Source organism: Phoca vitulina, unplaced genomic scaffold, assembly GCF_004348235.1.
Source record: "Phoca vitulina isolate PV1807 unplaced genomic scaffold, GSC_HSeal_1.0 scaffold20, whole genome shotgun sequence".
In the NCBI taxonomy this organism is placed as follows: Eukaryota; Metazoa; Chordata; class Mammalia; order Carnivora; family Phocidae; genus Phoca; species Phoca vitulina.
The window spans coordinates 2,758,309-2,783,820 of NW_022589723.1; the positions used below are offsets into that span (position 1 = coordinate 2,758,309).

General features: G+C 44.0%; 1 protein-coding gene across 1 annotated transcript in view; it reads right to left on the reverse strand.

The window, feature by feature from the left end:
* The window catches only part of RYR3 (ryanodine receptor 3), a 504,411-nt gene that overhangs the window by 111,731 nt on the left and 367,168 nt on the right, over positions 1-25,512 (reverse strand). The window contains exons 41-46 of the mRNA XM_032417231.1: positions 24,918-25,047; positions 23,644-23,747; positions 19,891-20,026; positions 7,879-8,059; positions 6,593-6,698; positions 5,129-5,249 (exon numbers count right to left, since the gene is read on the reverse strand). Coding sequence (XP_032273122.1) covers positions 5,129-5,249; positions 6,593-6,698; positions 7,879-8,059; positions 19,891-20,026; positions 23,644-23,747; positions 24,918-25,047 — 778 coding nt within the window. The remainder of the gene's footprint in view (positions 1-5,128; positions 5,250-6,592; positions 6,699-7,878; positions 8,060-19,890; positions 20,027-23,643; positions 23,748-24,917; positions 25,048-25,512) is intronic.

A 25,512-nucleotide genomic window follows, 5' to 3' on the forward strand; every position in this document is an offset into this window, starting at 1 on the left:
AGAGGACACAAAAGAAAAACAGTCTTCCTCCTAATGTTATGTTAACATCAAAAACGAGGAAAAAGAGCCCCTAAAGGATCAAGCTAAGGCAGAGCATATTTACATACGGTACTTCAGAAGTTAGCCTGATAGCCCCGAAGGTTTAGTGCTATCCAGCCCGGAGCCTCATTCAGCCCAGGGATCAGGGCAGGGCAAGAAGGGAAGGGACCTTCCTGACAGGAAGCCGCTTGCCTCTCCTGGACACCAGGGGGAGCCGGATCTGAACGGTGGAGGCTGAATTCATCTCTCCCACATACCTTGTGTTCTGAGGAACATTATTTTTTTTTAATTTTTAATTTTATTCATTTATTCATTTATTTTAAGGAGGTTCCAATGCAGGGCTTGAACTCAACAAGCCTAAAATTAAGACCTGAGGGACACCTGGGTGGCTCAGTCGGTTAAGCGTCTGCCTTCGGCTCAGGTCATGATCCCAGGGTCCTGGGATCGAGTCCCGCATCAGGCTCCCTGCTCTGCGGGGAGCCTGCTTCTCCCTCTGCCTCTGGTTCTCTCTCTCTCTGTCTCTCATGAATAAATAAATAAAATCTTAAAAAAAAAAAAAAAATAAAAAATAAAATAAAATAAAATTAAGACCTGAGCTGAGATCAAGAATTGGGACACCCAAATGACTAAGCCACCCAGGTGCCCCTGAGAAGCATTATTTTTATAAGATGCTTTGTGCTCAAAAAGTTTGGGAAATACTAAGTTCAACATTTATTTTATCATATCTTTTTTCAAAGGCTCTATAATCTTAATGTAATTCATGATAAACGTGTTATTTTTGAGACTGATGTCACCAAGATGGAGGAGTAGGAGACCCCAGCCTTTGTCTCCCACAAAAATCAACAATTAGACAGCTATCCGTGAACAAAAACACCACTGGGAGAGGTCAGGAATCTACTTGAGAAACTTGAGCAAAACAGTAGAACAAAAACCCCAAGAATACACAAAAAGGTAAAGATGCATTTCGCTGGCCTCATCCCAGGCTGGCACTGTTCAGAGCCAAGTGGGAGCTCCTCAGCTAGAAAGAGTTCGGTGTACTGGGAAGGGAGAACCAGGTGAACAATCACCTCCTCCAGCCTTTCGGGGCACTACATAAAGGACAGCCGTTCAGGTTCACCCCTCCTAGAGACCAGTGAAGCAGAGATGTCTCAGAACAAGAAAGAAGGGCAGGGGCTACCCACATCAACCATGCAGTGGGAGTCGCTGTGTTTTCAGTGACCTGCTCTGAACAGGACCCCAGCTCTCGCTATGGAAGAACCCAACATCCAGCATAGCCACTGTGAAACCCTGGCAGATTTCCCAGGTTTTGTGTGTGCAGATGCCCAGCCACCTGGGTCTCTTCCCACTCCCATCTCCCTCACTGCCAGAACCCAGGATCTGCACTGGCAAGTAGTCCTGGGCTCTGCAGCTGTGTGAGTTCAAGATGTCAGCTAGACTCTTGCAGCTGCTTCCCAGCACTGGGTGTGCCCTTGGGAAGACTTCCATCACTGGCCTCTATTGCCATGCACACACCCGGGCTGAGATCCTGCAGCCATGGGAGTGCATGCTGACATACAGGGCCCCCCAGCTGCTTGTGGGCCCAGCCCTGACCTTGCCTCTGGGCAGTGGCCTGCACTGCTGGGCTCCTCTGTAGCTAGCACCTGCAACTATGAACTTGCATCCCACTGGCCCGAGTCTTGTCACTGGCTTCCACTGCTGTGCACTCATTGTGAGACCCTGCAGCCACAGGCAGGCATGCTAATAGCCAGGGTCCATGCAGGTGCTAGTGAACCCATATAGTTTGCCCTGATCCCTGCTGCTGGCCCTGGCTCCTGCCACTCCATGTGTGTCTGCAATTGGCTTACGCCACTACATAGGCACCTGCAGCTGGTCCCTGCGGCGGAATGTGTACACACCCCCAGCTCCAGCTACCACCACTGCCTGACCTCATTCCTAGTTGTTAGATGTGGACTTATTGCTGAGGACCCCAACAGCCCTTGCAGCTCCCGAGGATTCCCAGCAGCACTTGCCAAGGACACATAATTATCAATGTGGTGGACCCCAGTGGCCTGAGCTGCCAAGACATCACGCCCCCACCCCCAGACACGAAGCTAACACCCAGCCCTGTACTTGGTGCCCTGTCCCACTAGACCTGGGGTCACAGCACACTCTAACATGCCCTCACCTACAGGTGCAGTTCTTTCCTTATCAAAGTCAGTCCATTAAGTCTGGAAGAGGTGACTGCTTCTTCCTGTGTGCAGGGATCTATGTGAGGCTATAGGTACCACAAAGAAGGGAAACAGGACACCACAAAAGGAACACAGAAACCTTCTAGTAATTTGACTCCAAAGCAATGGAGATACATGAATCACCTGACAAAGAATTCAAAATAATTATTCTCAAGATGCTCAGAGAGCTACAAGAGAACATAGGAAAGCAATTAAATGAAATCAGGAAAATACAAGAAGAAAATGAAGTAGAAAACATAAAAAAACAAATATAAATTTTGCAGCTGAAGAATGCAATGACTGACGAACCATGAGAGATCATGGACTCTGAAGAACAAACTGAGGGTTCTAGAGGGGAGGCGGGTGGGAGGATGGGTTAGCCTGGTGATGGGTATTGAGGAGGGCACGTTCTGCATGGAGCACTGGGTGTTATGCACAAACAATGAATCATGGAACACTACATCTAAAGCTAATGATGTAATGTATGGTGATTAACATAACAATAAAAAAATTAAAAAAAAAAAGAATACAATGACTGAATGAAAGAATTCATTGTTCAGAGCACTTCAACACCACACTGGACCAAGCAGAAGGATCAGTGAGCTCAAGAAAAGATCATTTGACATTATCCAGTAAGAGGAACAAAAAGAAAAAAAGAATGAAAAGGAATGAAGAAAGCCTATGGGATTTATGGGACACCATTAAGAGAAACAATCTACACATCATTGGAGTCCCAGAAGGAGGAGAGGGAAAAGTAGAAAACTTATTTAAATATTGTTGAGAACTTCCCAAAACTGAGGAGATCTTTAACATCCAAGTTCATGAAGCTAATAGGTCATCCCCAAACCTACAGAATGGGAGAAAATATTTGCTAACCATGTATATGACTAGGAGTTAATGTCCAAAATATATAAGGAACTCATACAACTCAAAAGCAAAAGACCCCAAATAATCCAATTAAAAATGTGCAGAAGACATAAATAGACATTTTTCCAAAGAAGACATCCAGATGGCCAAGAGACACATGAAAAGATGCTCAACATCACTCATCATCAGGGAAATACAAATCAAAACCACAATGAGATACCACCTCACACCTGTCAGAATGGCTAGTATCAAAAAGACAAGGAATAGTAGATGCTGGCAAGGATGTGGAGGAAAGGGACCCCTTGTCACTGTTGGTAGGAACAGAAATTGGTGCAGGTGCTATGGAAAACAGTATGAAGATTCCTCAAAAAAATAAAAACTAAGAACTGCCATATGATCCAGCAATTCCACTTCTGGGTATACACCCATAGGAAACGAAATCACTACCTCAAAGAGATACCCACACCCATATGTTCACTGCAACATTATTCACAAGAGCCAAGACATGGACACAGTCTGAGTGTCTGTTGATGGATGAATGGATAAAGAAAATGTGAACGAACACACACACACACACACAGAGGAATATTATTCAGCCATAAGAGCTAAGGAAATCTTGCCATTTGCAATAATATGGATGGACCTTGAGAACATTATGCTAAGTGAAGTAAGTCAGAGGAAGACAAATACTGTATGGTCTCACTCATATGTATAATCTAAAAACACTGAAATTATAGAGGGGCGCCTGGGTGGCTCAGTTGGTTAAGCGACTGCCTTCGGCTCAGGTCATGATCCTGGAGTCCCGGGATCGAGTCCCGCATCGGGCTCCCTGCTCGGCAGGGAGCCTGCTTCTCCCTCTGACCCTCCCCCCTCTCATGTGCTCTCTCTCTCCTCTCATCCTCTCTCTCAAATAAATAAATAAAATCTTTAAAAAAAAATAAAAAAATAAAAACACTGAAATTATAGAAATACAGAGTAGATTGCTGGTTACCAGGGGTTGGGGGAGGTGGGGGAAATGGGCAGATGCTGGTCAAAGGGTACAAACTTTCAATTAAAAGATGAGTAAGTCCGGGGACCTAATGTACAGCATGGTGACCACAGTTAACAGTATTGTATCCTTGAAAGTTTCTGTTAAAGAGCTGAAATGTTCTCAATATAACAACAAAAAAGGTAATTACATAATGTCACGGATGTGTTAACTAAATTTATTGTGGTAAACATTTGCTACACACATACACACACACACACATATGTATAAAATCATCACACTGTACACCTTAAACATACATGTTATATATATCAGTTGTATCTCAATAAAGCTGGAAAAAATGTGATACACTCCAAAGCCTTTCCCAAACTTACTTGACTCCAAACTTCTTAACGCATACATCAATTAGTATTTTCTACAAAAACGTTCCCTGGAACACCCAGTTTGGGAAACACCATAACAGTCAGACTCATGTTGTCTTTTCAATTCCTCCACCTGCCAGGAAGAACCTGCCTGTATAGCAGGGGGAGGGAACTGGAGAAACGGAATGCTTTGGGAAAAGATTTAGTTTTGCAAAGCTAACACTGATTGATGCCAAATCAATCATCCAAGTAGCACTGGGATGGGGGTAGATATCTTTATATCCATGGCCAGGAGGTCCATGGGACTGTGGCAGAAGGGAGCCTAAGTCAGGCCCTATCCATCTGCTGCCCCACCTGGCTGCACAATCTGGGGACACTGAGGCAAAGGAGAAGGAGGACTGAGATGAGAGCTTTCATTTGTCCCATTCCATCAGCCTCCTTCCAGAGGGTTAGAGTGTTCAGAGGACTGTGAGGTCTAGAATGGCCCTATCCACCAGGTGTAGGGTGTAGGGGCCTTGGACACAGGGAAGCAGAGGAGAGAGCAGCCAGCTGGAGCCAGGAGGAAAGAACTCCTCACTGCCAGAAAAAGAGCAAGACCTTCCCCAGTGCTGCCTGCCCTGCAAGTGGGAGCCTGGCAGGACTCAGCCTTCGGCTGCTTCTCTTACCTTTGTTCAGGGAGGGCAGCTTCAAGGGGATGCTGATGATCCCGACCAGGTCCTCTGTGGGGACGAGGGAGCGCAGAATTGACCTGATCCGGATGGCTTCCCCCTTTCCTGTCTGGATAAGCTGCAACGCAGGGTTGGAGAATGAGATTAAGGTGGCTCCCATACCGCTTCCCCACCCCATGTCCAAACCACCGGCAGTGACATTGTTCTTAAGGCCGGGTATGCTTCTATACTTCCCTAACTGCCACAGACGCTTAGGGTCATGGGGCAAAAGGGGAGATTTCTCTCGATTTTCCACAAGAGGTGCTACTGAGGGAATAACCCTGACCAAGGAGGTCACTTGATTCCTTTGCTGGGATTACAATGGTCAGGCAGTTATGGGATCAAGTCTCTGCAGTAAATGAGGGGGCTGCTGGGGTTTCTCAGAGTCACTGCAATCCCGGGAGCTCTCCATGGCCATGACGGAGGTGTTGACACTGTGGCCACAATTCTCGACTTTAGAATTCAGTGAAATATAGAAATGACTGATGAATTTCATTTCCTAAAAGTCTGATTAATGCTTGAGCTGGGGGTGGAATTTCGAGGATGTCATGGAGGATGTGAGCATCTCAGTGGAGTTATCCCGAGATGGATAACCTGACACATTCAACCAGGAAGGGCCAACCAGCCTGTGCAGGTGCACATCCTCTAGAACATGGGGGCAGCAGGTACACTTCTGGGCACAGGCTCTCAGCTGAGAACTGAACTGTTATGAGGTCAGGATGGAATATGCCCTGGTCAGCTGGATGGTGTGCTGGAAGATGGCTCTTGGAGGCCCCAGGGGAAAACTGCCTATGCGCTCACCCTAGCTGCCACCTCTCATTCCTGTGGGTATAAGGGAGGCCTTGTGAAATAAGGTCACTCTCTCTCTTCCCCGAGCATAGGTGAAAAAGGGAAGAGGAAGAACACAACTTTTTAGGTTAAAACTGGAGGCCTGAGAAGGCATCCCATAAACATCGAACCATCTTTTTCCAGATGCCCGCAGAGCTTATCTCTGGAAAATAATCAAACGTGAACCATGGGAAGAGACTGCCTTTCTGGTGTCTCACACCATGGGCATTGGAAAAAGAGGATTTTCCATGTGGAGTGTCCCAATGGCCACAGTCAAGAATCAAGTTGGTCCCATTCTGACCATATTGAAGGATATGGAAACATAATTTTTAGGGGCTTCTGAAACAGAATATGTGGGGGATGTGCCCAACTAGCACCACAGAGAAATCACACACACAGGGATTTGCTCAGGAGTCATTCCTTTAGAAGGCTGCAGAATCGGCTACAAGAGATGGAAACGACTTTTGATGTTAGCTGAAAGGAACTGAGAGAAAGGGGTGTTAGCAAATGCCAGAGACTGAAGAAGAAATTACATTCAGGAACTCTCCAGCGCTCTTCACTCAAGCCCCTCAAAGTTGCCCTCTGGGAACTCACGTGCATTTCAGGTGCACAGCGGCCCAGGAGATCTATAAGAGCTGAATAAAAAGACATAATTGCGTTGCCCATGTGCACGATCTCTTCATCTTCACTGTCCTCCAAGCTGCGGAGAGAGAACCAACATGGGGGAGGTGTGAGGAAGCCTGGCAGGTGTGGCCATGTTGTTAGACATGAGCTGCTTGACCTGGAAACACTCTGCTCATCCTGAGCATCACACATCCTTTCCCCGGGACACCTTCTCTCCCAACGAGGTGGTTTTACTCAGTAAGCTCAAAGGACCCAAATATTTGTCCATGGAATTCCTATGATCCCCTGAACTTTAAGGCCTAAGTACTGCCATGAGCTGATCTTGCAGACCATACATACCCATGGAGTGGCACAGTAATCCCCAAAGCTCCTACCAACCATTCATTCCATTTCCCTTCTTGAATGTACATGGAAAGCATACTGGACATGGAGTCAGGAGGGGTAAGTCCATGCCCTGGATCTGTTGCTAACAAGCTATATGACCCCGGCCTCGGTTTTTTCATGCAATGTGAGTAAGGTGCAGCAGATTACATTTTGGGTTCTTTCTAGTTCTACCAGATCACCTACCAGAATGAATAACCAAAAAACCCCCCAACTGGCTAGAGAATTACCCCCGTTGGGTCATACCCATTCTCTAGATTCTGGGGTCTAATCTAGAGGCTATGATAAAGGAAAGGGAGCTGGGCATGATACACCAACTACATCCTGAACCTTTAAATACTGGAATTATTGATGCTGTAATTTTTCACATCCTGCACTTTCTTTGTTACCTAAGGAATCAAATCAAAACACTTTCAGAAGGGAAAGTGGAGGGTACTACCTCTTTTTAAAAGCGAGGTAAGAGAGGAGGCACTGAGGTTTAAATTCCGAAGGGAATGGGCTGAAGTGAGACTGTGGCCGTAACCTTGGTCAGTCCAGGCTTTAGCCTTGGCAGCTTCCTCCTGTAGTGATGCCATGGGGAGGTGTAGTGGTGGCTGAAAGAGCTTGCAGACGTCTCGATCTGCCCGTTGGTGTAGGAGTGGAATAGGAGAAATGCAAAAGGGTGAAGGTGATCCTGACCACTAGGTTTACTGGGAGAGTCAGGACAGCAATGTGCTTGACAAAGTGATTTAAAATATTTTAACTACAACTATAAAGAACCTGTGCTTTCCCCACCAGGGGGGAAGTTATTGATATTTCCTTAATAATCCAGGTACTGACCATCTTTGGGAGCTCACCAACTATATCAGTGCCACAAGGCAATTCCATTCACTTACACTTCTCTCTTGTATCCCTGAGAGGGGAGGTCGAGGGCTGGGTTCTCAGAGATCTTAATGGCGCCCTGCATGGCTGCCAACAGACCGTTTCCTCCTTCACCTCGCAGGGCTGGGCCGAAGCACTCCGGGCGTCTGATGAGCAGCTTGACCACGACACTAGCATTTTCTTCCACACTTTCGCCTAAGGAAAAGGGGCATTATTTCCTTTTTATTGGAAAGGACAACCCCAGGGTTTATTTCTAAATTGACGAGGTTGGGAGAACAGTACTGGCTTGAGCTTGTCACTCATTTGTAAAATTAGGAGGTAAAACTGGTAGAGAGAAAGGTGAGCTTTGATAAATTAGGTCCAGATCTGTTTTTGGAGTATTAAGATTAACCATTATAAAACAGAATCTTACTTAAAAGTAAGTTCAGGATTTTGTGCTGTGATTATTTCACTACATTTAGATCCTCAGAAAGCAAAAAATGCACTACTGAGTCTTCCCCAGATTACTGATTCAGTCACAAGTGACTTAGAGGACAAAGAACTTGACATCTGGGGCGCCTGGGTGGCTCAGTCGTTAAGCATCTGCCTTCGGCTCAGGTCATGATCCCAGGGTCTTGGGATCGAGCCCCGCATTGGGCTCCCTGCTCCGCGGGAAGCCTGCTTCTCCCTCTCCCACTCCCCCTGCTTGTGTTCCCTCTCTCACTGTCTCTGTCAAATAAATAAATAAAATCTTAAAAAAAAAAAAAAAAAGAACTTGACATCTTTGTTAACTTCACGAGAGGCTGTGAAAACCTATCTCCTTCCTTCCCTGAGAAGAGGTAAAATGGTAACTCAAGCTGATGTGCCTCAATTAAGATCTAAGGAAACAACATGTTAGCCCCCAAATGCATTCTCAGAGTCTAAACACGTACCTCAGAACAACCAAGTTTGTGTGGATGGACATCAGGGCGTTTCTGACATTATTGATCCAGATAATCTACTTGGTAAAGTTGTCCTGGTTATTCCTAAGTTATCTCTCTGGGAAGCTGAAGGTTGGAGAATTGTATTCTGCTGGTATTTTCTCTTTGGAAGAACATGGACAACTAAGACAGGGCTCATTTCCCAAAGCAGTGATGAAGTGGTGGAACTGGAACACTTAGGCAGGGGGAGCCAGTGGCTCTCAGAGAAAATTCTTGTCACTGAAAGCAGTTCTACAGCTTGTTCAAACAACTTCATGAAACACATTTTCTGCCTCAGATGAAATCTTAATTTGTGTTGAGAATTTATCCCTGGGCTAAGACTCTGAGAAAAGACTTTTTTGATGTTGTGTATCAGATGAAGGCTGACGAAAATTTTTTCTACAAGATCGTCAGATATCCTTGGAGGATTGAGCTCTCTAACAGAGGTTGCATCTTGATGCACTGCTGTATTAATTATTCATTCTTGCCTAAAATGACTTCACATCTTAGTAGGCTAACACAATAGCCATTTATTATCTCATAGTTTCTGTAGGTCAGGAATTTGGGAGTGACTAAGCATGGGATCTCCCATGAGGATGCTGTCAAAATGTCGGCCAGCACCGCAGTCTTACGAAGGCTTGACTGGCCGTGGAGTATTGGCTTCCGTGGGCATTTGCGCACGTACGTACACACACACACACACACACACACCACACACACACACAGAGCTGTTGGCAGGAGGCTTCAGTTCCTCACCATGTGACCTCTCCATGGGGCTGCCTGAGTGTTCTCACCACATGCCAGCTGGCTTCCCACAGAGCAAATGATCCGAGAGAATAAGGTAGAAGCTGCGATGCCTTTTACAACCTTGTTGCATACTGTCAATTCTGCCATATCCTATTCATTAGAAGTGACTCACTGAGTCCAGCTCACACTCCAAGGGAGACAAATCTATCTTTTGGAGGGAGATGCTACTGAAGAATTTATAGACGCATTTTAAAACTATCACAGGAGTTAAGCTCTGTTTCATGAAAACTTTTACGAATCAACTTAGAAGTGGTGTGAGTAGAGCATTAGAATGGGAACCCAGAAACCCTGGTTTCTCTTCCAGCTTTTCAGCAAATCACTCTGTAAGCATGCATGCTGCACCGTCTCCCTGGGTCTTGTTTGCCCTATTGAGGTAGTCATGCATCTTCTAGCTTTTTAGAGTGAGTCTATTAGTTTACTCCCATATGAAGAAATTTCTCCTGTCATGTCCAGAGAATCAGAGGGGCTGAGCCTGCTGCCCCAGTGCTTGAAATCAGCTTACACTCAGCTCTCACATGAACTCATACTTGAACATACTCAATGCGACTCACAGCTCTGGAGAGCCTACCCTACATCACAGCTGTAGTCCTGGCCTTGAGCTTGGCCTGCTGACATCCTTTTCTATCACCCAACTGTCTGCATTGCAAGTAAAATTCAAGATTATAAATATATACCATGTAAGTTTTAGAACTGTGTAAGTAGATTCAGAAAAGTTTTCATTCAACTGAATTTAAACAGCCCATTGACATGCATTCACTGTCTTATAGCTCAATCCTTTAAAAGACTAAAATTTTTATAAAGAAGCTCTTCTCCAAGTTTCATCTAATATATAAAACAGAATTTATTTTTATTAAACCAGAATCCATGTGAAGAAAATTCTCAGGAGACGCAAAAAGGGTAAAATAATCACAGTGATGATGTGGTGGAAAGAATCAATGAAGGAGAGAAACCAAGGAGAGGTTGAGTAATGTTCTACAATTTGTGGAAGATAAAACGATGACGCTAAGCCCTAGGGCCATGCTTTCCTATATTAGTCAACCACTAGTCAAACCTAGCATTTATACTTGACTTATTTTAATCACAGGAGGGACACTTAAAGAAAAGCGCCAGGAGAATCAACATATTTGAGAGTAAATAATCTTACTTATGGCTATAACTCACAGTTCATTACTTTCAAATGTTGTTGGCCTCTAAAACTTACATCCACGCTCCCAGTTGTCATTTTTCATTATAATAAGGAAGCTAAAACTTGGAAATTTTAAGTGTCAAAAATGGACAAAAACCCCCAAACCTGTTATTCAAGCTTATTTAAATATCATACTGTGATTCTTTCAGTTCTCAGGATGGAAACACTTTGTGGGTCAGCCATGGTCTTCACCAGTATGCTGCCATCAACCTACCTCTTCCCACAGTGATCAGTATCATGGAGTTTGATGGGACACAGATCATAACGTGCAAAAGAATTTGAAAAACTGAGTTCTATACTTAGTTTGCTATTGAAATTCATTTGCCAAATTAACCTAATTTTACCTGAATCTCAGGTCTTCAGATCTAAGTTAATTGGGTGAGCTGCTACAACTGACCCAGGAAGCCATCCTTTGATTACTGAACTGTGGACATCTGTGGGGGATGCAGAGTGAACCCTGCAAGAGGAAGGACCTGGAGTGCAACCATTGCTGCTAAATGGAGAGAGTGCCAAGGAAGAGAATTTTCCAAAGGCTGCACAAGGTAGAGAAGTAGAGAAGACAGCATAACTAGGGGAGAGAGAGAACATTCTCTTCCTAATTACCTGTAGCTCGGCAAGATGGACTGCCAAACAAATCCACTATGGGGAAGCTGAATACTGACCTTGAGGGCATTTTTCAAGGGAGAAAGAGATCTGAGGTAAACTAGTTTTGCCCCAGGGCTTACAACAATGTTTTTGCTTGAGTTCCAAAATGAATAATGAGCTTAATAAGAGTGTGAGTATTCTCGGTGCCTTTCTTCAAAGGCTCTCAACACTGTCTTCACATTACTATCTTCTTTCAACATTCCTGGTACGTTGGATGGAAATGGCAATGATTCTCCCTGTTTTAACCTGAAGCAGTCATTCTCACTACAGGGACAGTTAGTCATGATGCAATGATTTTACTTTCAGCCCATCAATTTTCTTACTCTCAATATTCTAACTACAGTCCTTGTTTCAAGTTCCTTTGCCTGGAATGATTTCTTCCTTCCCATTACCTTCACATAAACCCTTGACCTAGATAGCTCCACTTCATCCTTGGAAGCCCTAGAGGATATGGTCTTCTCAAACACCCTGTACTCTTCCTTTAATCTTTGAAAACAAGTACAATGAATGAATTGTTTGTATCTGTGTCTGTTCTTCTCACCAGACTGTCTATTTAATAAGAAAGGGCCTATGTCCACATTATCTAATCCTATATGCTCAAGCATCTTGTTACCATCTGACACATCACAGGCATTCAAAAAGTTTTTTTGAATAAATGAATAGACTCCATTGAGACTCAAGGCAGAGATTTGAAATGACAGGATGGAAAGTTGAGGGTGACTATCCATTACCGCATTACCAGATCAACTATCAGTCTTTGTTTACAAGAGCCTGGACTGTCCATTTTCTCAGATTTCAATTAGTCTTAAGGAAAAGAACATAATCCCCAATCAAGTCCTAGTGCAGTAAGAAGGAGCACTGGAGGCCTAGCATAAAGGCATACAGAGTATCCAAATTTACAGAAGTATAATGCAGGGGTGATGGCCAGGATCCAGTATCTTTTTCTGGTAAGTGCCAACTTTGATATGGTGGTTGGCAACTTGCATGAACCAAGTCATTCCAAGTGGTGGAGACTTATGATCTCTTCCTTAGGGCTTTCTAACCTATGGAGGAAGGAGCTGGGCATAGGTCAGTAAACTACTATGGCAGCACAGAGAGCAAATGAGGAACTGTTTCCCCATTTGGTCATTAACTCAACCATTCATTAAGCTCACATTACTCGTTAGTCACTGATTCTTTGGCCCAGTGGACAAGCAGTGTAGAAGACAGGCAAGCCTGGACCCCAGAATGAGATGAGTGGAAAGGTCTATTTACCTGCAGCAGAGCTTCCCAAATACCTTACAGATATGTGAGCAAGAAATAAATGCTTATTATTCTATGCCATTTTGACTATAATGCTTTTTGTTATGCAGCAGAGGTCAATTAACACAGGCTGAGAGTAGAAACAGGGAAATAGTTCCTATGCAGCCCCAGTGGTCTAGGTGGAAGATAATGATGGTTTGGAGTAGGATGTGGCCAGTGGAGATGGAGAGAAATCCAAGTTGATGGATTCCAGGTAAATTTTAGACACTGAGCCTATAGAATTTTAAGTGGATTGAATGTGGGGATAAGGAAAAAGTCTGAATGGAGGATGCCACCTAAGATTTTTGAGTATCTGCAGTTAGTAGTGCTAGCTAGGGACATGGGGAAGCTAAGAGAACAAGTCTGGGGCAGATATACAAATTAAGCCTTAAGATCTACAAAATTTGAAATGCCTATCCAACATTCAAGTAGAAATATCAAGTAGGCAGCAGGTTACACAAGTCTGGGGCTCAGGGAAGAGAAAAAGGATGGAAATGTGTATTTGGGGGATCATTAGCAAACATGTGGAATTTAAAGCTAAGGGATTGAATGAAAATCTTGCAGGATGGACTGGTATAGTAGTCCAGAAATTCTGGAGGCTAGTATTTAATTCCAGAATCATGCTAAAATGTTGCCCATGTATCTAGAGTTTGGATCCATATCGCTTTTTCATGAAATGTGTTAAATAAAACTTGAGTGAGCCTGAAACCTGGAGTCAGAGTTGAGGTGTGCTCTAATAGAAGAGAACTCACCTGTTAAATAGGGACATTCTCACTGACTTGATGAAAATCAGTTTGTGGTGAGTATCAGGATCATAACACTGTCACTTTGGGGGAATAATGTTGATGAAGCAGCTTTTGCCCTGCTTTACTATTTCAGTTAAAATCCACAATATTATGTAGGTACCAGGCTTCATTTGCCATTGTTATCAATAAAATGATTGATGAAGAGCCCATGTACATATGGATTCAGCACATTTGGGCTCATGCCAAAATGCTCAGCCATCAGCACTGCTGGAATCCCACAGGCAGCAGTGGAGGAGAAATGCTGAATAATTTACTTAGCATGAAAAGAACAAGGCCACACAGCTTTTCACCCCAGCCAGATCTCCTCATTTTGGTGTTCTGGGTATTCATTTGTGATTGGCTTATTTATTTTGAGTAATTTTTTTTTTTTATTATGTTCAGTTAGCCAGCATATAGTACATCATTAGTTTTTGATGCAGTGTTCAACGATTTTCTATTACTTGTGTTGTTTTGACTATCTCTGGGTTTTTATAGTTTCATTTTGAGTTTTCACAGATGGAGTCACATTTCCTTGTCTTTGTCACTATAAGCCCATCTTGACCCCGATGACCAATTTCCTTCTCCTTCTCAGGCACAGGGATTCAAGAAGGTCCATTGGGAGAATGAGGAAGGTGGCGTAGAAGATATTTCCCAAGCCTTGTAATTGGTGAGATGTTGTAACTCAGACATTAAGTACCCAACCCCCACTAGTCATATCTCAATTGCACCTCATATTCTATCTTCTCTCACCATGATAGCCTGAAGTGTCTCCTGAGTACAACACTGTGATGTTGTTTATAATTGTCTTAAACTGTTATTTAAATCTTTTACTGTTGGTCAATTTTTCAAAAGTTTGCTGAATCTTTCCAACTATATTGTAAATGTGAGAATAAGAACAATGTCTCACACATTTTAATCCTAACCATCCCTAGTCTTCAGTACCAATCACACTTAAGAGTGGTTATTACATCCTTTCTGACTCTGATAACATAAATACATGGATGGAAATGACCCAGCTGATTCTTTTAAGCATCTGTATCTACTGTGCCCTTCAAAGGTACCAAAGCTATTTTGTGCCTTTGACCCTAAAATTTTTTTTCCAGCTTTACTGAGATAAAATTGATATATCTTAAAAGAGTCATGTCTCCTAGATCAAGGGCCAATCAGTAGGCTCTGACCACGCTACTCTGTTAAACTATGTCCCTTCGTTTCTTCAAGATGTGTTATTCAACACTTGCCTTTTCCCCCAGGTATTCCTAGATTCACTCTACCAGATTCCAACAAGCACTGTCATTTTTGGCATGTCACTAGTCACACATGTCACTATGTAGATAGGTGTAGTCAGTTACAGTGTTTTTAGTAATTATTCCATGTACATTTCTCATAATTCCACTTAGGTTTCCTCTGTTTCTGGCTTTGACTTATGCCTTCAGAGTTTTTAGAGCATGTCTCTTCTCACATCTCACGGGCTGTCATATACACTTCCCATGTCACCTAATGGATACCCAAGGTATGGTCATTGATGACAAATCTGCCTAGGAAAACAGATTCATCAAAGCTAGGAATATTGTGTCCCTCACAACTAAGTTTATAGCCTGGGAAAGATATCACTAAAATACTCCAAGGACTCAAAGGAATCACAGAATAACTTTTCCCTTTTCCTTGTGGATTGGTAAGTAATTTTCCTCCTTGGAATCTACATTAGGAAGGGATTAGTCAGACACCCAGACACATCTGTGTCTAGACTGGTTATAAAGTTTACAACTGCTGGGTAAATAGAAGCTTCTCAGCTTCATTACTCCCAGAGTAAAACACAACCCAAGGCTTCTGAGCAAGCTAATAAAAAAAAGTGGAGCAAATTATATGCTTTAAGAAGTTTCTTTTCAAGACAAATCTTGTTTAAGAAGATTTAATACAAACATTAAGAGAGACTAGTAAAATAATGTTAGAAAGAATTTTCCAATTTTATTATTTTGATATAGAAGAGCTTTTGATTTGGCTTTTAAAAATTAAAAAAAAATTAATACCAAACAGTAATTAAATAATGCTGCAATTTTTGAACAGCTCAAAGGAGAAAATGCTTTTTCTCTTTGTCCATTCATTAGAAAGACTGTACTACCAAGACAATACTGTCCAATGGTGTGAGTAATGTTTGGCCTCTGGGGCCAAACTGCTCCAGTTCAAATCCTGGCTTTACATCCTACTAGCTGTGTGATTCTGGGCAAGGTACTTAACCCCTCTAAGCAACTGGGTCTCTTTCTCTGTAAGATGAAGAAGATAACTGTACCTCTCTCATTGGATTTTTGTATTATGTGAGTTAATACGTCCAAAAGTGCTTTGAACAGTTCCTGGCACATGGTAAGTGCTCAATAAGGGTTAGCTGCTATCATCACCACCACCATCCTCACCAACTCCATCATCACTCACCACCACCCACCACAGTCACCCCCACACCCCACTATGACAATCTACCCCACAACCATCACATCTCACCAACACCCACTATGACCAGCCCATTGTCACTCATCACTACGTACAACCATCACTGCACCTCTCACTAACCACCACCCACTTCAATCACCCCCAAAACCTGCTATGACCACTACTCAACCATCATATCCCCCAAACAATATCATCACCAACCACTACCCACTATTACCATCCCACCATCATCCACCATAGCCACCTGCCACCACCTACCATTATTCATCATGATCACTCTCACCACCTCCCACGATCACCTATAATACCTTTATCTTTTACTGCGGAGTAGAGGCCACAAACAGTCCTTTCTAATCACCTTTTAGACATGAAAACTTATAAAGGGCTTTGAGACCCTAAAGAATCTATTTATCAGAGTCTTCCCATTTCAAATGCCCTCATATTCTTGTAAAGATCATAAACAACAATGACAACTATCATGACTGCAGGCTTACTATATTTCTGGCACTGTGCTAATCTAAGTTTTCCATGGATTATTTCATTTGAGCCTTACAACAACTCTGTAAAGTACATACTACTGTTATCTCTACTTAACACACATACACACACAAACTGAGGCTAGGGAAGTTTTAGTAACTTGCCTAAATTTGCATAGCTAGTAAGTGGCAGTTATATTTGCACCCCAGATACTCCACTCTCCAGCCTAAAGTCTTCCATATCACTCTGCTGTGCTTAAAGCACTCTTTCTCCTTCTTTAGGGGTTCAAGAAGATTCTAACGTTTCTTTCTCACACTCTCCATCTATCTCTCTTTCGTGCTTCCCCTGGGACAGTCTACTCCCACCGTTTCAACTACAGATGATGTGCGAGTCTCTTCAGTCCCAATCGGCGGACTGATCTCTCTCTCTCTCTCTCTCTCTCAAAACTCAATCAGGGCATCCCCATTTTGGGGTCATACACTGCAAAATCAATGAACTGTTGGTTTGAATGAAACCAAGCTCATTATCTTCTATTACAAACCATTTTCTCCTTCTCACATATCTCTCTCTTTCCCTTTCTCCTTCTCTCCTTCTCTCCTTCCCTCCTTCCCTCCTTCCTAGAGAGGGAGAGGGGAGAAACAGAGGGAGAGGGAGAGAGAATCTCAAGCAGGCTCCGTGCCCAGTGCAGTGCCCTACCTGGGGCTCAATCTCACAACCCTGAGATCATGACCTGAGCCAAAATCAAGAATCAGATCTTTAACCAACAGAATCACCCCAGCGCCCCTCACATCTTTATTTCTTTTTCTCCCTATGCTTAAATCTCTAAGCTTCAATGTGACTTCCATTTCTTTTTATCAACACAACCAGGCCCAACCACCATAATCATCATCATCACCTAGTTGTATAAATACTGTCTCTGTAATTTCTTTCAAATGTATCTCCCCCATTCCATTCCTACCACCATTATTATCATTTAGAAACTCATTATTTTAACCTGGGCACAGAAGTTCCCAGTGGTTCCCATCAGTCTCTCTCCAGTTAAAAAGGTTTCCCAGTTCCCTGCAACTGAATCTAAACTTTTCAGCTTAGCATTTAGGTTCTTCCTGTTATAGTTGCCTACCTACCTTTTAAACCTCATTTCTTGCCACTGTCATCCACCTATCTATCCTCCAGACCAACAGAGTACTCTCTTTCCTGAGCACAGCATGCTTTAGTCTTGAGGCAACTGTTCATGCTGCTCCCCAGCTGGATCACCTTTCCTACATCTATGCATCTGGGAAATTTGACCCTTTGAAGCTCATTTCTAATATCACCTCCTCCATGAGGCCTGCTCTGATCTTCTCAACAGGATGTGAGTTTCCCCTCATGAAGCCCTACAGGACTCTGTCCCTGCCTTACTCTACTTATTATAGTGACCTCTGTTCATGTCTACTCTCCCTTACTAGACTATACATTTTTGGGAAGCAGAAGCTATTTATCTTTTGCCAAAACCAAATGTGGCCTTTATATTATAGAGACACATATACATTAAATTAAAATGTACGTATTGGGTCTTCTTGGTGGTGCAGTTGGTTGAACATCCAACTCTTGGTTTCAGCAGGTTATGATCTCAGGGTCTTGGGATTGAGCCCCTGCATGAGGCTCTGTGCTTAGCACGGAGCCTGCTTGAGATTCTCTCTCCCTCTGCCCCTCCCACTCATGCTCGCTCTCTAATAAATCTTTAAAAAAAAAAAAAAAGTATACATTTTCCTACTGATGGGCCAATTTGCTAGAGTTCATTGCTTTATGAAACTGCACTATAAAGAATATGCAATGGGTGCCTGGGTGGCTCAGTCGGTTAAGCGTCTGCCTTCAGCTCAGGTCATGATCGCAGGGTCCTGAGATCAAGCCCCGCATCGGGCTCCCTGCTCAGCAGAAGAGTCTGCTTCTCCCACTTCCTCTCCCTCTGCCCCTGCTCGTGTACTCTCTCTCCTGCTCACTCTCTCAAATAAATAAATAAAATCTTTTAAAAAAAAAAAGAATATGAGAAAAAGGCATAAAACCACCTGAAAGCAAAGGGAGTAGACTAGACTAAACATTTTGGTCTAGAGTTTAGTTCAATATGGTCATATGTAACCAGGATAAGCAAATGTTGGAGTTTGGGCAATCTCAATAGGAACAGAGCTAATGGATTCCTTTACCTTCATAACCTATATAGACAGTCCCACTAAAATGACTCATAAAGCTCTTGATCTTGTGAAGGTGGCCAAGATGAATGAATACATTAGTCCTGGCTTGATTTAATTTGTGTCATACAGTCTACTCAGATAATTTAGTGAGATTTATGAACCCTTAAAAACCACTTAAAAATTTTTCCCTATTATCACAGTTACTCTGAATTAATTCTGCACATGCAGTCATTTGGATTGAAAATGCAACAGACTATTAGAGGATTTGCTGACATTGGCCTCAAAGAAAATGGAATTCAGCAATGCTGGCGATGAATAGATAGGGACACTGAAGAGTAGAGAGAGCAGCAGAAGATGGGTGATCAAGAATCTGGCCGGATGAGACCCAGGAAGAAAAGGGGGGAAAGCCAGGATGATGGAAATCATTCAAATATTAAGAGCAGAGTGTATTACAGTAGAGGAAGGTAAGCAGGTGGGACGGGGATGAAAGGAGACAAGAAAAGTACACAGTAATACAATGATCCCGTCGTGGCAATATACTTTGAGATAAACTCTTACACTTAGAACATTTGGTCTGATTGCTCATGAGCAGCAATCCCTCTTTGCAATCATGTAATGAGCCAAGCTGGATTTGTTAGCCTGGAACTCCAAACTGGGAGAAGGGAGAAGGATCATGATTCTCATGTGAATATAATGAATTAGTATTAGAACAAAATCTTGGGAGACAAGGTACATTTCCAAGAAAGCAGCCCACTTAATTTTACACAATATTCAGTATATTATACTCAGGGAACTAAAGAAGTTTTGTAGACTTGGAATTCATTATAAATGGGAAGTAATTTGTGTTAAGAAGAATAGTATTTAAGGTTGCCACAGAAATACTTCTCTCTTGGGAGTTTAGTTACCTTTTATAGCTATTTAGTTATTCTTAATTTTTATGCATGCATGTATCCATCTATCCAACAGTCTAAGGATCTGAAGGTACATCTGCATTTAGCTTTGTGAAATTGGTGAGATGAAGATATTAATAATCCCCGCTTTTCCTGAGAGAAGAGGTACAAAGCCGTGAAAAAAGCCCTAGCCTCTGCCTGGATTTTCTTGCTGCATCTAGCACTAGCACTCAGTAGTCTGTCCATCGGACGCTATTCTTGATCCTTCTCTGGCCTGATTCTCCCTGAGCCTGTTCGGCCAGCTGCCACTTATAGGCAGGAAGAAAGGCAAAGGACCTCTCTTTCCTTATATGTCCCCAAGTTTATGCCACCCTAGATCTGAAAGGCATTAAAAATCTGGGACTCACTGTTCACAAAGACGGCAAACCTCAGGAAGGACAGGTAACGTTCCCCTTCAATGGGGTTCCAGCCGACATCAGGGTATCCTTTGGCTAGAAGCATGGGGCAGCTCTGCAGGCCACAGCCTGCCAAGTAGGTCACCACCTGCCAACAACAGTACAAAAGTAAGTGTCTACGTTTTTTGTAAGATAGCTGTCAGGCCTATAAAATTCTGGGGACAGAAGGGCTTTCATTCTCCCAGAAGCTAGAGAGAGCCCCAAACTTTTTTTTTTTTTTTTAAAGATTTTATTTATTTGAGAGAGAGAATGAGATAGAGAGAGAGAGCATGAGAGGGGGGAGGGTCAGAGGGAGAAGCAGACTCCCCGCTGAGCAGGGAGCCCGATGTGGGACCCGATCCCAGGACTCCAGGATCATGACCTGAGCCGAAGGCAGTTGCTTAACCAACTGAGCCACCCAGGCGCCCAAGAGCCCCAAACTTTTAAGTTAATAATTCAGTAGGTTTGAAACCAGAACTTCCAATTCATTATTGTTTCCAAGTAACCAATAGGACTGATTATCACTCTTATGGAGGAATACTCCATGACCTCTCAGTTCCTTGCTTTTCCCAGTTCTGGCAAGAGGGAACTGCCATTTAAACACAGCCCTAATGGGGCGCCTGGGTGGCTCTGTAGGTTAAGCGTCCGACTCTTGATTTCGGGTCAGGTCATGATCTCAGGGTCACGAGATGGAGCATCGCGTTGGGCTCTGCACTCAGTGGGGAGTCTGCTTGAGATTCTCTCTCTTCCTCTGCCTCTCCCCCGACGTGTGTGCGCACATGCTCATACACTCTCTCTAAAAGTTAATAAATCTTAAGAAAAAAATAAACACAGGCCTAACTAGGAGGCATCTGGGGAGATAAGGGGTCCAGGAGGGCTATGTTCATTTGGCCACGTTATTTCAAGACTGAAGTATTCAGTCACTGGCTGACTCTGAGTGGGCCCTTGACAAATCGGGGATCCCTACTTAAGTTCTGCATTACCAATCATGGTTTCAAGTCAAAAGCCAAGATGTTAAAGTTGGGGTGGTGAGTGAGGGTGCCATGGCCAGTTAAGGGCTGGGATTTGTAGTGTTCTCTTTGCTTCCGGGTCACCGGATCTCAGCCCTGTGATCTTGTAGACTAGTTTAGAACTTGCCTACTTTTTAGAAGGTGTCAAGCAAAAAAAAAAGAAAAAAAGGCCTGGCAAATAGACCTTTGCTTGAAATGCAGTTGTTATTCTTTTTTTTTTTTTTCCAGTTGTTATTCTGATTTAGCCTTTGACATTTTATGTGTACAAGGAGAAGGGGAGAATCCACGGTGCTGCAAAAATCCTCAAAGTCATTCATTTTTGAATCCCCAGAGCCCAGCATATAGCAAATAGTCAATACATAGTTTTCAAATGAATCACGTATTTGCTGATGTCAAATACTCTAAGTCCTTTTGTAAGAATAATGAATCTAAGGCACAACTCATAAGAAACAGTCATCACGTTTTTTTTTTCTTCTTAAACCAGTAAGGATACTATTCTGCTTGGAGCTCGGACTTGATTTGGCCTTTAAAGTGTCAGGAAAACATCAATAAAGGCAGGAATTAAGCAGTGTTTTCAAAGTTATAGAAGCAGCACATTTCACTGGCCACTGAAATAAGCGCCACCACGTGTGTGTGTGTGTGTGTGTGGGGGGGTTGTTGTTCAATCTTAAGGGACCTAATTTCTGCTGTGATCAATGGAAAGGAAGAACGGCAGGAACTCTCCCAGGAACCACACTTGGGTGATTTCCTGACACTAGGCTGAATAAAGCCCGTAGCACTGGGCTGAGCCGCTGAGCCACTGGAACCACTGGAAGATGGGGTAGCAGACCTCATCCTGCCCCTTTACTCATCTCCCTAGGTCCCCCTTTCTCCCCTTTCCCAGCCTCCCGGCCTCTCCTTATCCTATCCTGCATCTTCCAAGGGAGGCTTAGGGTCATTGTCAAGCAGGGTCATTTCAAAAGCTGAACTGCAGCTAAGGAGGGGTACTGAGTACTAAATCTCGTGGCACTGTCCTGCTGTAAGAGAACAATCAGCCACTTTTCTATACAGGCATCAGTTACCTCACAAACTAAAACACGGAGGTTTTATTTATTTATTTTTTTTGAGAGAGAGAGAGAGAGCATGTGTGAGTGAGCGGTGAGTGGGAGGGGCAGCGGGGGAGGGAGAGAGAGAATCTTAAACAGGTTCCACACTCCCTGATACAGGGCTCGATCTCACGATCCTGAGATCATGACCTGAGCCGAAATCAGGAGTCAGACACTTCACCGACTGAGCCACCCAGGCGCCCCAAAACACTGAGTTCTTGATTGCTGTTTCAGTGCATGTGGAGCAGAGTTTGACTGAAGTCTGTCTCACTAGCAGACCAGGAATAGCCATGGCACTTGTGGAAAAGCGTTCGCACAACGTACTGCTGGGAGGCAGGACATTTGAGTCTGTGTGTGTATGGGAGGGGGTGTGTCTTGTTTCGGATCCAATCGGTTCTTCTCGCTAAAACCAGGCTGTGTTTTCTAAAATACAAGTCATGTTGTGTCACTCCCCTGCTTAAAGCCCTCCGATGGTTTCCTTCGCTCTTGGCTCTACAGAGACGTTCTAGCATTGAACAGGTAACAGCATGCCCTCTGGAGCCAGACTCAGATCCTGGCTCTTACACTTAATAAACCTCACGACACTGAGCAGATTAGCTAACCTCTCGATGCCTCAGTTTCCTCTCCTATAACTGGGGGCACTAACAAAAAGGCACGTTCTGAGGGTCATGTTCATGTGAGTTAATTCAGAGTGGACCCAGCCCACGGTGACCATGTAGGAGTATGAACGTCTACCATGAACAGTTACGTAGCATCAAGCCCAATTCCCTACTGTCCCTCCTCACTCCCCAAGCACTCCCTCCAAACACCCCATGATTCCTCACATCCACTTTCCCAGTTCTCGGGCACACCATGCTCTCCTCACTAACCTCAAACATTCCCGGCACACTTTCCCCAATGGTGTGGCTGCTTGGTTTCTACTCTTCCCTCAGCTCATCACTCTCCCGAGTGACCTTCCTGATCCCCTGGCCATGGTGAGCCCTGCCTCGCCCACACATTTCCAAACCCCCTGTTCAGTGGATGACCTCCTACTTGTCCCCCTTGCCCTCACCACACCAGTCTCCTTCATACTCAGAGAGTATACTGTGAATCTTGGCAGCCACCTAGTCAAGGAAATAGCCCCAAAATGAAGGGGGAAAGATGTAGGTGAATCAGCCTCCAGTAATCACCACCAGTGGGGGTGCATTTCATGGTCCCCATGTGCGGAGTCTCGGTTTTGCTTCAGCTGAACCTGCAGAGGATGTGTGGGCCTTCTTTATCCGTATACTGATTACACAGTTTTCTGTCATGTTTCTCTCTTTAGTGTGTGGACTTAAAAATTCAATGACACAGAACTTTATTAAGATCCACAGGTCTCTGGTAATGTTCCATGTAGACCAGTGAGGCTGGACCTCCACATACAGAGAACACAAATATCCAGATACCCATGTCTATGAAGTTGGCTCTTCCTGCCCATAGGAGATGCTCTGGTCCTAATTATCAGACTGCTGCCAGTTACTCACTTTCTACCACATTTTCATGGAGTGTTGAAGAGGTTCTGATGGAGACCCAGTCTTTGGTCTGCATTTCCTTGGCTTGGCTAGGCTACAGGCAGGAGAGGGCAAGCACATTGCCTCCCCGGGGCCAGTTACCTTCTCGAGGTCCGGTTCTTCTAAGCTCAGCGCTAACTCGTTGTTGTCCATCACGGAGGAAGCTGCCACATCCAGTGGGGTAGATCCTCTCATCGAAGGGGAGGCTGAGGAAGGAAGAGAGGAGAGAGAAAGGGATGGGGGCCGCCCAGTGCTGAGCTGAGGTTGCAGTGCCCATTCATGGTCAGGAGAGGGCAGCAAACACACTAAACCTGGGTCCCATCGTTGTTCAAGAGGGGGCTGCCTGCCCAATTTAAGAACAGCTCTATTTATTATCCTTGTCCCCACACTCATTACTGATTGCGAATATGAAGTTAGAAAATCGGTTGACAGAATTAGCCGGGACCATGTATTTTCAAGTACTTTCATAACATGATCTTTCTTGGGGGCCCTACTTTGGTGATCACTCGAAAGGTAGAGATGCCACTTAACCAACTAAGCTCAAATGACTTGGCCATGTCTAGGGCCACCACCCAGAATTTAAAAATAGCCTCAAACAGCATTAGTTCATATAGTTCTATCAGGTCACCAATGTTGTCTTTGATTTTCCTTTGTTTGATTCTTAGGCTATAATTAAGAAAAACTTTTTTTTTTTTTTTAATAAAAGGTTGGTAGTCTGAGGTTGCATTTGATAAATCAGAAACTTGAGATTTCAGATTTTACATGGACGTAAGTGTGGTTTTGCGTCTTTCACAAATTCCCTTGGTTTACACCCAGGACAGTGAGTGAAGCATATGCACTGTGCTGTTTTTTTGGTGGTGTTGATGGATTCACACTGCTTATCCACAGTTGCTCGTGGCCAGTCCACCCTGCCGCTTAGGAGAGCACTGTCTAGTTGGCTGATGGGACAGGTACGTAGCCGACAGCCAGCCTGCCAAGCAGGGCTTGGATCTCTGGCCTTGCTCTGTCTCATCAGCGCTGCTCCCTGGTCAGCAGAGTGGGCTGGGGGTGGGGGAGCTGTGTCCCCAGACTCGATCTGCAATCTCAGGCAGCATCTCATAAGCCATGAGCCACTGGTCCCAGGGGAGACAAGGTAAAACTCTGTGACTACGCCAACACAAATGTGTCACCGGTGCTGGTGGGAAGCAACATCTCTCCTTAGGTTGGACAGCAGAGACATCATGTCGTCATTTCATTTATTTTTAGATCAGGCAGGTTCCTTCTTATGTTTAAAAATACCTTAGCAGGTATGTAGCTTCTTTCCCTTTCCCTCCTAAGTGGTCAGCAGGGGGGGTGTCACCTCCAAGCCCAAATGTGGAAACGGTAACATGACATACCTAGGCCAACACTGCTATTCTCCAGCAGGTAACTTAGATGCTCAAACATGGCCTTCTGATTTTGCCGGCTAATTCGACAGAAATAGCAGAGGAAACGGCAACAGCTAGCAACCATTTTTGGAAAAGCAATCTGTAGGGAGAAGAAGGAAGTGTCAGGGAAAAGAGTCCATCGTGAGTCCTTTCTGAAAAGTCTGACTTTCAAGAGTCTTAGGGTATGCAATCAATGGACTTCCACCTGTCAGTACTGGCGTAAGCTATGAACAGTTCGGAAAATGAATTTTCTCCTTACTTCCAGTGTTTTCCAAGACTTACTCACTTATTCCAAGACAGAGTGGACGCCTGAGAAGAGGCTTCTCAAGATATTGAGGGCTAATTTTAGCACCTGAAATATCTTTCTTACAAAGGAAAAAGAGGTCAAACAAGAATCCTAGACACCCTCCTATGTCACATGAAATTGCGTGACCCTACATCAGACTATTGTTTCCATCTGGGAAGGGAGTGGACAGAACTCTGATGAGAAAGTATTATAACAGGCCCGAGTCCTCTGGGTAAAGGCAGGCCCCTAGAGTTGTGGGAGCCTGATGAGCATTGCCCT